The sequence below is a fragment of the Amblyomma mixtum genome, chromosome 1 (assembly GCF_055824585.1).
Source record: "Amblyomma mixtum isolate Tamu chromosome 1, ASM5582458v1, whole genome shotgun sequence".
In the NCBI taxonomy this organism is placed as follows: domain Eukaryota; kingdom Metazoa; phylum Arthropoda; class Arachnida; order Ixodida; family Ixodidae; genus Amblyomma; species Amblyomma mixtum.
In genome coordinates this window covers 303,944,022-303,957,570 of record NC_143012.1, presented here as the reverse complement: position 1 = coordinate 303,957,570, position 13,549 = coordinate 303,944,022, and the positions used below count along the sequence as shown (strand labels likewise).

The 13,549-nt window shown below is 47.1% G+C and overlaps 1 protein-coding gene across 6 annotated transcripts in view; it reads right to left on the bottom strand.

Moving 5' to 3' along the window:
- Positions 1-13,549, bottom strand: part of LOC149372256 (uncharacterized) — a 49,242-nt gene that overhangs the window by 29,661 nt on the left and 6,032 nt on the right. For all 6 annotated transcript variants that reach the window (XM_089566676.1, XM_089566678.1, XM_089566679.1 and 3 more), the window contains exons 5-6: positions 12,502-12,634; positions 9,080-9,214 (exon numbers count right to left, since the gene is read on the bottom strand). In XM_089566676.1, the coding sequence (XP_089422802.1) occupies positions 9,080-9,214; positions 12,502-12,634 (268 nt within the window). The remainder of the gene's footprint in view (positions 1-9,079; positions 9,215-12,501; positions 12,635-13,549) is intronic.

Sequence of the window (13,549 nt, the reverse complement as noted above, 5' to 3'; positions counted from 1 at the left end):
GGTAAACAGCAAAGGAATATTAAGCAATGAGCTGCATTTTGCGATGGTGCTGGCAAGACAAGAGATGCGGGTTTAATCATGTGATTGAAAAACCACACGAAAGGCCAAAGTTACAAAAAAAGTTACAACTGCATTAAGAACTTGTCCCTAACAATTAGTAGTTGAAAATGCACCAAAAAATGCTCTGATCAACGCCACCAAATGAGCAAGCAAGTTCCTCACAGAGGTTCTTGAAAGGCTAGTAATTTCCATGTAGCATTCACCACTAAACATCTAATTAGGCAAGCATCCAAAAAGCAAAAAAAAAATGCAGGCAGTCAAGCAAAAACTGAGAACTTTTAATGCAGACATGCAAAAGCATGCACCATTCCTGGAACATGCATAAAGACTTTACCAGAAAGATTACATTTCCATATTATTTGTTACAGCAGGTCACGGGTTAAGGCAATAACTTTGCCTCCCTCTCCTAATGAGGACTCTACACTTCTGCAGAGTTGAACAGTTTCAAAGGACGTGAGGGAGCCCGAGCCGCAATCTCTGCTCTGGCCGACCGTCTTGTATATTAAAACTCCATACGATATGCAATGTAAATACATATGCTGGACATGTATTAAATACTTATCCTGCAGGAAAGTTATGCTTCAGTCAGGGCTCTTACCCAGCACCCCTGGAGAACTACCTTATTAGAGGCCTGCTCTGTCCTCCATATTCTGTTAGATTCGAACTGAGAACTACACACGACTGGGGCACCTTTATTTCGGCAGGCATTTTGTCACTGTGCCTGAACTGCAAAGCTAAGGGCATGCAGAGGAATTACAGCCGTGAAGACGTTTAGTAGCTCCTGCAACTGCAGTAAATGAGGCTTGCAGCAAGCAGCAGCAACTGTGGCAGCACTACCAGCACCCAAACTTGCCTGATGCCATGCTCGACTGACGAAGATCAGGAGGAAAGCCAGCTTCCCAGTACACCCCTGAGCAAAGCCGGTACAAATGAGCACTCAGACTGCGGCAGCATTAGCAGTTAGCGACAGGCAGAGGAGACGTTAGTCTGCACAGTCAGCGTTATGAGAATAGAATTACTTCATAAAAACCAAAAAGTAAGAGGACAGTAAAATTTCTTGCCCAGCCCTCTCGCCACTTTCACAACGATGGACAGATGTACAGCTTGCGGTTTACATGCAATGGCATGATCATCATCAGCCTGACTATGCCTGCAGCAGGGCAAAGGCCTCTCCCATGTCTCTCCAATTAACCCTGTCCTTTGCCAGCTGTGGCCACCACATCCCCGCAAACTTCTTAATCTCATCCGCCCACCCAACTTTCTGCAGCCCCCTGCTACACTTGCCTTCTGGAATCCACTCCGTTACCCTTAAGGACCAGCAGTTATCTTGCCTTTGCATGACATGCCCTGCCCAAGCCATAATAGTAGCTAAATGAGAAATCCAGCTCGGAAGTACTCTCGCAGATAGATGGGGCTGAATGAGCCAAAGCTATGGTACCCGAGAGGCTACATAGTAGAGCTCCTTGCTAAGCAACTATAGTTGCTATGTTTCCACCATTTGTGAAACAACAAGACAGACACTTATTGCTAGGAAAATCTAGTGTCCATGAGCCTTTCTCTTGAGCTGTGCGGCACTTCACAAGCCGTAGAAAATGACCAAATACCACACAACATGGCCTATGGTAACCGCCAAGAAGAGTGCTGTTCAACCATTTGCGAAAGCAAGAAAATAATACAAAATTAAAAGAACAGTCCTTAGAATCACGGCCGTTCCTTGTAAGCAAGCATTAATTGAGTTAGCCCTCAAGTAGTATTCCCGTGAATGAGGGATGATGCAACCTGATTCTGTGATGCAATGCATGTATGTCGTGCCATTTTTTTTCTCATAGCTAGGCTTATAGTTGACTAACAATGCCATGAACACTGTCCAGCTCACCATCTGAGTGAAGCTGCTACGGCAATAATAAATGAAAGCAATGGATAACATGCGTACTAAAAAAACACATCAGCTCTATGAGGTAATGCGCCGCTGGATTGATCTGACTGAAAAAAGCAAAACTAATGCGGGACAAATAAATTGAACACGAATCTTTCTTTTTTCTTTGAAAAAACGAAAACTCTGCGTTAGTACAAAGATTGAAGACCGATAGCATGAGTGCACTACACACTTCCTGTGCAGTGGTAATTGAAAGGTGGCAGCACCGACTTACAGTGTGCACCTTTACATCAATGAAAACGTTTCACTCCGAGCTTCGCGGTCCGTTCAACAAATTCTCAACTACAAATTTTTTCACCATAAGCATTCCGCATTTGTTAAGAGTTTTACACAACATACATAATTTTGGAGCATGACAGCTGCAAAAGCATGCGACGTTAACTAAGCAGACACAAAATATGCAACGAAGCACCTCCAAACAGCACCTTGTGCCGTGCCATGCTGCTTGAGAGAGTAATCAAGGGTCTGACGGTGGCCCATCCAGCAAAAAAGTAAAATCAAAGCAAGAAGTAGCGCCAACAACTTGTCAAAGGGGATCCCGCAATGACTAAGGTGGTCTCTGGAGTGTTCAATGAAAATTCAAAAGCTCTGCGTCTGGTAACCGATTAGGGCACACCTCACCGAGCTAAGCTGCCCTTCCCCTCTTGAGGTTAAGATTCGGGAGCCATGTTTCATTGGGCGTGCCCAAGTGCTAAAGTGCTAAGGGTGGGACAGGGTTTTTTTCCCAGCTTGCATCAGTTATGCAAGGGGGGGCGAGTAGGAGCATCAACTGCCAATATCTTCGGTGTTAATGAAGCTACCTTAAAAATATTTGCAACATGGCGACGAGTGATGGATAATCGACCCTTCCGTGTGCTTCTCTCCTAACCTTAGTACATATTGTTTCATGGTCCCTTTAATTCAAAACAACAGGACATTATGTCACTCACGCCCCCTCTACGAGATTTCTGGTTCATAACCAACAACAAAGGCTCTCATGAACTAGTGAGCCCTGTTTGTAATCATGAGCACTCTACTCAGAACACTTAGTAGTGAATTACAGAAGTACCCTGTAACTCTGCTGGGTCTCATGAGTTTTCGTGAGCCAGTCCCGCTCTAACTTCCACAGAAAGCCATGAAGTACAAGCGCTGCTGCGGCAGCTTTCCTACACGGTGCATTGGGGATTATCACCTTGCAATAGTAGCTTTAGCCTAGGTTTAGCATGCGTGGTACGGTGATAGCATGCCGGCAAAAGTGGGGTTTACACAGCTGAGATGCCACGCACGCTTACAGTTGGCATGAATTGCTGTTGGTGCGGTTCCATTGCCAAGCATGAATGCAAAAGACCCCAAGGCACAAAAACAAAACTGTGCCACCTGCGAAGCACTTTACGAGATACAGTTGCGCGGGCTGGCTCCAAGGCATGCTTCTGCCATCTGGATTTGCCTTGTTGCTGACTGACAAAGCTGTCTGCTTGTCTCCTGCTTTCCACTCGGCACTATCCAAACACAAAAAACTGCAATGTGCAAGCGAAAATGTCACCAGCCCGTATTCAACACTTGCAAGCAAACGTTGCATGATCGCCGCACTGAAGGTGCAGTCACATTAGGTTGATCTTGGACGGCAGATTGTCAGCAAATGCATTTTCTGCGTTGCCAGCCACCCAACTGTCACACTACACCGATGCCAGTGGCATGCCGATAGCATATGGCGGTGTCCGGGGCCCGTCACCATGATCGGAGCAGTCGGGCAGCAGTCTGCCGGTCTGTCCGCTGTGTTGCATCAACCAATAGCCGCAGCTGTGTTTATTTTAACCCACCGACAGGCGCACCGCACGACTGCTGGGTGCTTTTTCCTGCAGCTTGTTTAGTAAATACCTCTTGTATTCGCAAAAAGAGTACTTCAAAATAATAGTACACCATTCAGCATTTACTGAATATGCGCGATATTCCCCCAGGAATGCACCGATGATGACTGCACCCCAGTGTGACTGTTGTTTACTATAGCTGTGACGAAGATTTTGTAACGAAGATTTACAAAATCTGTAATGAAGATTTTGCTCATTTATATGGCATAAAATGCAAACTGAGCTCTCTTTATACTCAATATTTTATTATCCTCAGGCTAGTTGCAGCTTTACTAGCTTTGCACAGTGTGCAATAAACCTGCAAGCAGCACTGATGGATGCGAATGCATGTATGGGAAAGTCTTGATAACAGAGTTATTGACGTCATGTACGACCGGCATTTTCCATTAATTTAATTTGCTCTCTACAATGTTCGGCTACCATTCATAAGAATAAAAACAGCCTAATTTGTGGTCGAACAAGTTATGCCGACAACAGCTCCAGCCCCCTTTCAGCACTGTTCAGCAGACAGGGCCACACCAGCGTTTCCCGCTAATTGTACACACGTCCTGCGCCGTAAGCAATTATCGATTTCAGGTCACTGTTACCGGAACTACACAGGATGGCTATCTACAAGCGCTAGAACTTGTGAATTCGCTCTCCACAACTACCGAAATCGCACGCACGAAATGCATGGACTCGCTAGGACTACCCATCACAGGAGGGGGGCCATATTTCGAGGCAGAAGAGAAGCCACCTGTTTCTTGTCGCGCTACTGCCAGTTTCATTTTCCGCTGCAGCTCAGTGTCACAGGGTCAGGGAACCAACAAGGCTCAGTTGTGCCTCTGTAGCTGGAATGACATTCTCACACTCAACAAGTGCTCGACATGGTCCCACTAACACGATTTACATTACCTAAATGCACAAATGCACAGTAATCATCGAAGCTTATCGTCAAATTAATAGTCGTTCTCAGTCGCAAGAAGGAATCTGGGCTTCTCAGATGAACTTCTGCGGATGGTGGTGCTGCGAGTAGCATATGAAGCTCTCCCGTAACATTATGGCGAAGTTTCGTGACCAGAAAGCACTGAAGGACGCTCGTAATACTAACCAAGCCAACTGCTCGCACAGCAGTTTCATTTACTCGTCCATAGATTGTGCTCAGATAAAACAACCCAACGAAATGATTTGACTAAACCATAATTGCAAGCGCTCGGAACCCATATACAAAGCAACAACTGCAACAATCATGAATGCAGTTGCTCAACGTCACTGCAAAATAATACGAGCAACACAGAAACATCACTGACGACGGTCGCGCCAACAATACCCTGCTCTTCCGCCTTGTGTGCAGCTGCAGAGACTCAGGGGCAAAAGCTCATTATATAAGCATAGCAACAGTAAGTGGTACCCCAAGTCACGAGCGAAATTACGGAGCTGTAGGAGCCAAGCACTGCATCGACAATGCCATGCCTGCGACGCACGGCCCGAGACAACTCTCAGACATTACGTACCAGTGCTTCACATTATACAAGTATAGCTGGGAACGGATGTTCAAGTGGCTTCAGAGAAAACTGACGGACATGCTGTGTGCCACAAAAACCTGCGTATAATGGATCTTTCTTTTTTAGATTTTAGGATGTCAAATTTCAGCCCAAATCCGCAGCTCCTGTTTCATTATTATTCAACACTATCATCATCAGACTTCCAGTGAGAGGAAGTGCTATCTAGCAGTAGCATCTGTTGGCTGTTTTGATTTCGATGCCACTTCACCACGCTAACCACACAACAATGCCCATGCTACTCAAAGGAGAATGATCACACCTCGCCCAATATCAGGACCACTAAAGGAGTACTCGGCTGCTTTTAAAAGACATGTAACCACAGCTGCTGAAACTATCAGCACCTTGCCAAGCACTGCTATATGGACTGGATAAGGCAGTGACATGGTGCAACCCATGAAGAGACACATGGGCCATGAGGGACACAGTAGTGGGAAACCTCCGGATTAATTTAGGCCACCTGGCATTCTTTAACATGCACTGACATCACACAACACATGGGTGTTTTTTACATTTCGCCAGAATGCAGCCGGCACAGAAAGGATCGAACCAGCAGCATTGGGAACAGCAGCCAAACACCACAGCCCCTGAACCACCGCAGCATACACAAGTACTGGATGAGGTAGGGAAAACCTGCCAATACTTCTGCCTCACAGCTGAAACAGACCTCTCCAGCCGTGCTGTGCAGTTCGATTACGGATGCTCGGGCCAGCATCCCAGAAGAGTTTGTACACACTTTTAGGAAATGTGGAATATAGAATGAGCTTGACGGTACCCAAGAAAAGTTTCTATGGAAAGATACGTCTCACAAGGGACTCTAGGAAGGTGGTACATCCAATGACAATGATCATTATCACATGAAACATTGTGCTAATAAATGCTTTTAAGGCGGAAACCTTTAATGCCTCATCGTTGTAAGCAGAAGTTGTCGACAGAAATGTCACGCTTTTCAGTTGGTCGAAACGGTCGTGGCGTCACAGTGCGCGAATTTCAAATGGGGCCAATTGTACTTTGGCTAGTAACCATGCAACCAATTAAAGGGATCGTATAGTGATGCTTTAAGTAAGTGGGAATGAGTTTAGTTCATTACTTAATTACCCAATCAGCCTAATTAACCTTTCTAGTCATGCCAGATAAATAAATAAATAAAACCGAGTAGGAAATTCATCGAGTTCAGGAATCGAACCCCGGTCTCCGGAGTGCGAGACGAGCATGCTAACCACTATGCTGGCATGAACAAAGGCGAGTCTAGTGAATAGGGTGTCTTTGTTCACTCCCATCTTCCTCCCTTCCTGTTACAGGGAGGTTCAGGTGTCCACCGAGGTATGCCAGACAGATAATTTCCTTTCCTCAAAAACCAATTTACCAACGAGGAAGGCGTAGAACCGAACGGGCGATGGCGTTCTATGGACTCCCTGGCAGCGTTGCAAGACACTGTCGCGTTTCACTCAGAGGCGAAGCTTAACATCTTAACCACACTTCAGTGACACAAGCAGCAACACCGTGCTCAAGGCTTTCGCCTCACCGCACTTTAGGTCAACAAAGTGACCCTTGAATTTTTTGTGACGTTCCCTTGCTCCCATTTTAGGTGAACGAAATCTTTTCCATTTTTGCTACCTCCAAATTACACGTAGTATTATATGCATGTCAGTATTACATGCAGGTTTCTTCGGTATGCCATCGCAAAGCACTGCAATGCTCCATCTATTTTTATTACCAAAAGCAAACGTCAGTGGGCTTCTGGAAGAAGCCCAAATTCCAGTGCAGCAAAAGCAACAATGAACAGTCAGTACCCTTGAGTGGGGCACATACCACTCTTCAAATATCAGACCAACCATCTTTAGAAGCATGAAAATTGAGGGCCTGGTCGCAAGTTCCTTATTTCCATAACCAGCCTTTTGTTTTGCTATACAACCACCTTGTGCGTAAACTATATGCATGCAGTCACATGGTAGTTGGCGGGGGGCAAAGGCTCTTTCCTTACTGCGCAGATTCAAATCATTCCAAACAGTACGGCAGACAAGAACTGTACTTCGGCTTTTCGGATTGACCTTTTTTGTCAGTTTTAAGAGCAAATACTGTTAAAATTTCTGCAAAACCTGCCCATGTAGAGCGACGATGACAAGCATGGCTTTCAAGGTAGTGACATCGTACTTCACCGACCAAGCTCAGCAACGGCAGTGTTCTGATGATTCCGCAGCACTGACACTAGACTTTGTAGCTGCAAGTGACAGCTTTGTGCGAAAAGAGTCCGTTCAAATACAGTTACGAGAAAGATGACTGCTGCGCCCAGCCCGTTCACTCCACATATCAACGGTTACGATGGCGATTTTGACTAGTCGCTAGGCCTAATTACGAAGGCCAACACCACCGGAGTGCATGCTTCAGCCGTTTGACGGTTCTTATCGCTTCACTATCTTTGCCTCCGCGCCGTTCCAGGCCCCTTCATACTGTGGGCACAACGCAGTTCCCGCAGCAGCGGATTCGCTTTCGCATCTAGAGTGCCCCACCAGTGCGTTCCGTCAGCATAATGCCCGAGGCAGTATAGAGCCATCGTATACCAAGCTCATGAAAGAGGCCGCCACCCGTAGTCTGTGACACAACGCGAGATTTAGTCATGAGGAGCTTCAGAATGTGCACACAGCTTTTGATCCCATCGTCATGCATATTGAAAATAAGTAATTTTTTGGGGTGAAATTTGTTTTTAGGAATGCCACTTTTTTTTTTTTTTACTATTCTGCGGTCTTTACAGAGTCAGAAAAATCAGTCCTCGACTGCATTCTCTCTATGCAAAACTTATTGCTCAACTTTATGAATACAAGCGATGACCATAAAGGAACGTGTTTCGAAAGTTTTACATTACTAACGACCCAAGAGGCTTAATATCACAGCTAGTATTGCTGCCTGCACTGCCCCAGTTACAAGAAAGGGGTGACCAATACCCTTTTCTTCCATTGTCATTCTGGCCTGCAGAGAAAGAAGCTGCACCAAAGTATTTCGCTACTATCTAAAAGCAATTTTTTCATTTCTGCAAACAAAACAGAGAGCACTTAATGCGCCCCTTATGAAGGTCTGATAAGCTCCTCTTAACTTGTGCGACATCAAACTGTTTCATCGAATGGCCAGTGTTGGTGCACTGGCTACACAATCAGCCATAGCGTCACGTGAAAGAACCACTGCCACGATAGCCCCCACGGCCTATCGCATGTCAAGCCCACTCCACATGTTTAGACTGGCCTATTCTGGACCAATGCTCTCATGATGCAGCAAGTGTGCCCGTTATGGAGTTGCTGGACAATGCCAAAGAGATGCACAACCATGCCCAGTCTTGCTAAAGCCACGTGGCATTGTGGAAGCTTTTGCAGCAAATGTCAAGGTGGTGACTAGCATGCAGAAAAAGTAACACAACCTTTCGACAGTCCTTGCACAATGTACTCTCTGCTGAGCAAACTTGGCAAGGCATACTGGTTGTACGCACTGCCCATGTGGCACCACCTATTGCCGTGAAGAAACACTAAGCACTGACTGGCCCACACGACAGGTCCCACACCACTGACTGAGGTCAGGCTCCAGCCTCCACAGTGCGGCACAGCTTTAGTGAGACGTGGCAAAGCATTGCTTGCTGCCAGGAGGGTAGAAGCGTGCAGGGAGCTTGAAAGAGGGGATATAATGTGCACCTCGTGGGTGCTACTGACCTTCGTCAAAGTTGACGACCACCGGTTCAATGGCTTGAGGCAGGGTGGCGGTCAGGTCAGGTTGCTTGGCCCCAGGGGCCACCACCAGGGTGGCCGCTTCGGGGGCCACCACGGGGGCAGGCACAGGCAAGATCACTGCGCCCAGACAAGCAGCAGGCAATGACAGAGGTTAGGGCAAGCGAATGCCCACCTCAAACACTTCTCAACAGTTCCACCAAATCAGAACATACACCACTTACAATGCCGTCCATCTGATGCTTACTGATATACGGATGCAATAGTTTGGTGCAAACTCTGAAACAAGCAGGGCACTTTTCTTAAAAACTAGTAAAGACCCACAATTCCATTTTCAAGATTCCATTGCATTACAGCCAAGTCATGATTGCCTCATGTGCCCAAAATTACTAAGCTTTCTGTACTATCTGGCCGCTCACACGAGCTTCTTTATTGCCAAGGTTCCTTCATGGGACCCCCTTTGAAGCTATTGAATTGAATGCAATGCCGCTGAATCCCAGCAAAAAAAATCGCACTACCTTTATTCCCTCCTCTGTCTTGCAAAAGGGGCAATAATTTAATTTCAGTAACAATAAAAGCATGCAATGCAACCAAAACAGATGAGTATGGATTAACGAGACTACATTTCAGTGACCCTTACATGACCATTTACGCAACTTGCTATGGCCAACAGATGTCGTGGTCTCGAACTTTCAAAAGTAAAACACACCTGCTCTGAACTATTAGCTAAACGATTCACTTGCCTCTGCCCAAGTCCAGGCATAACTATAGCAGAGACCAGAGAAAGACCAAATAAAATTCGTAAAAACTAATCGCAGTTCTTTGCTCTACGAGCCAAGTGAGCATACAAACTAGCAGCCTGCCCCTGACAGGTCGGAATTACCTAGCACTACTATCTGTGCACTAATTCCTAGACATTGTCAATACCCGTTCAGTGCTCTCAGTTCCAAGCTTAGCCACTAATTTTTCAGGGGCAGAGCCTTGAGATGCCAAGACCTCACAGAAATGCAAACTAACAACAACGGTAGGGAGATGCGACAAAAGAAAAAAAAATGTCGGCAGGATGGAAACATGACTCAAGTTTCAATGTTTCACTATCCCTTTAATGCTTATTTTCCCGAACGATTTACACCAACTGTTTCGTCTTTTCGTTCCTCTACAGTGAAAGCCATGCCCCTCAATGAAACACGATCAGATTTCAGGTTGAGTGGCCCGGTTCGCTTGTCCCTAACCAAAGTTTGTTTACCACGTACTTGTCACACCTACTGGTTGCAGTCCGAAATGCGGAGATGATGCGCCTATGAAGACAGCTGACCCCGTCTTTACTACTCTCGGGTCACTTTGACTGAAACCGTATTAGCCAAATACAGTCGACGACCGAAAATTCGGACGCCTGATTTTTCGGACATGCTTGATTATTCGGACTTTTTCGCGGCACCGCGACATGGCCCATAGAGCCAATGTGTAAGAGCGCTTGAAATTTCAGACGCACCGCAACTGACCACTCGATTTTTCGGACCTCGTTCGCACTCGCCGCCAGTACCCAAGCCGCCATATAATGTGTACAGTGGAACCTCATTAATTCAGACTGCAGGAGATATCGAAAACTTGATCAAACAAAACGAAATTCAAGCTTAAAGGGAGCCTCTTGCGACGCTGAAATTCTGCGCGAGTCGGCACATTGCGCTCGCAGGTTTTCGAATTCGTACTGTCCTTGAATGTCTTCCGCCGCACGAACTTGAACCGTAGTCTGAGTTCACGGAACTCATCTGTGCCGAGTCTTTAGTCCCGAACACGGAACGCGAATACGATCGTGGAGGCTACGCGCACGCCGTGGCCTCCGCGATCGAAGCGCGCTTCGGGCGCGCCGCCGGATCTTACCGCGGCCGCGATCTGCTCCGGCGCTGCGCCGTTCGCGGAGGCCACGCGCGCGCACCGGAGCTTCCAAGTGCCATCTATGGATGGCGCCGTGATCATTATCATCAACATTTTTCTCTGTCACGATTTTCCGCTGTTCACATCGGCATCAGTATTGCCAGCTCCAGCCTTTCGTGGCGTGTTAGCATGCGTGTCAGCGCGTTCGCCGTGATAGTGGCTTTCGGGTGCTGCCACCGAGCTTCACAGTTTTAGCGCGATGGGCAAGCACCTTAAGCTACACGGCTGGGAGTTAGCTCTCGAACGCGGTCGGTAAGCGTGCGGCGGGCAGGAAATTTGACATGGCCGTGAAGTGCATCCGATGATGGTGCAACCAAAAGAGAAACACAAGCTGCAAAAAGCGCGCTTTCCGAGTCGAGTCAAGCCGTGCGAGTTTCCTGAACTGGAAGAAGAGCTGCTCCTCTATGTGATGGAATTTCGTAACAACGGCTACGCGTTGACAGCGGACATGCTGCGCGGCTTCTTTTGGCATGAGCGTGCACCAGAGCGCAGCACCAGCTCAGGAGTCTAAATACTTCGCGAGTGACGATTGAATGTAGAATAAATGTCACTCATTCCCTGGTTGGTGTGTTTTTACTCAAAAAAATTTTTTTTCACATATCGCGTGTATGGGCAGCACCCCGAAAATTGGCCCTCGAATCTGGAAAAAAAAAAGTGCGGCCCTTATACCCTTTCATACGGTATTTCGCGCGGCGAAATATAGTCATGAGGAGCTTTAGAATGTGTGCAATACAATTGGCCGCTTTTTCCGGCATAGTGGTAATAAGTTCGTGATTTTTTCGGTGAAATTTGATTTTCCGGACTGCCCGATTTTTCGGTCATTTTCGCGGTCCCTAGAGAGTCCGAAAAATCGGTCGTCGACTGTACTACAACAGAACTAGTGCGATTAATACTTATGGTTTATATTGAAGTGTTCGAAAGCAGAAGCAGGCAATGGCATTGGTGTTTTTTGAAGTAAAAGAATGCACCCAGATTAAGTCACGCCCATTCGGACATGTACACTTAGTGGACCCATCCAGAACATGGGCCATGGCAACGCCGCGCCACTCACTTAGTAGAGCAATCAACAATGGCTCCATGGTTAGGGCACTCGGCCGCTGAGCCTGAGAATAAAGGTCCACTGCCAGCCATGGCAGCCCCATTTTGTTGGAGGTAAAACGCAAAAGACGCGTGTTTGCTGTGCGATATTAGTGCATATTAAAAGATCCCGTAGTGGTTGGAATTGTTCTAGAGCCCTCCATTACCGTGCCGTGTTCTCCCTTCTTTCAATCATGGCGCAGTTGAAGTGTCCACCTCTTTCAATCATGGCACAGTTGAAGTGTCCACCTCTTTCAATCATGGCACAGTTGAAGTGTCCACCGAGGAGCAAGGAAGTTACTGCACCAACCATTTCCACGAAACCAATTTACATTTCTATGGATATCACCAAAAAATAATAGAAAAGGACCCATGGGGTCTGCTTGGCCACTCACAGCCCGGTGCCCGCTGGGCGCCTAGCACATCTGGGATAGCCGCACGGGGCCGGCTGTGCAGGAAAACGCAGTGGGGCTTGCGACATCCAGTTGGCTGGTTCTCCCAGTAGCACGGGATTTGTGACCGGTTCTTCTGCACAGGCCCCAAAAAAGGCAGGGGAGAAGCAGAAAGGCGTGTGAGGCAGCAGCCGGGGAAAGACCCCACAATTCAAAGATACCGCAAACTTCTTGCCCTTGCATGATGCTGCCAAAAACAAAGCACAGCAGACATGTAATCTTAATTTTCGACCAAAGCTATATCACCAATGTCCTGTTCCACAGCAGTGCATCAGCCTCCAGCAGAACAAACAACCAGGGATGACAAAGTAGTCAGTTCATTAGGGGTAAGAACGCTACAAGCCCATTAAATCTCCTAAAAAAAATTTTGTCCTAAGAAAAAGCGCCGCTTCAGAGAACCTACAGCCTTGTACACATCTGTCAGCCCAGAGAGAAGGTGGCACACTATGTCTACCTGTTGCCTGCTCACAGGGAACACATCTGTAATCCAGGGTTTGACGGAATCCCGTCTGGTCAGGTAGTGGCATAGTAGAATGTAAACTTGGCTCACTGACCACGTCAAAAAGGGGTTAGTTGACGTTTCGGAACCGCTACGGGTTCCTTGTTCACAATGAATAACCGGCCGATTAAGATGCAGCTTATGTAGCTTTGACCAGTCGACGTAATGATTTTGCGTAAGCCGGGTGAAGATTTCCCTTGGTTCTGTTGATAGTGTTCGGCGTCGATTGGATTATCAGGGATTCCAAGTGCAGCCGCGCTGATAGGTTTCTTTCTGTAGCAACGATTTCCACGTCATCCCAAGTGATCTCATGCCCTTCTTTTTGCGCGTGTTCTGCCACAGCACTTGACGCAGTCCAGTTTTTGTGACATCATTTCGGTGCTCTTTTAGCCGCCTTGGCAGATTTCCGGTCTCTCCGATGTGGACGGAGTTGCAATCGTCACAAGGTATCTTATAGACGATGCCCGGGAACTTTGAACAGGGCAGAGCATC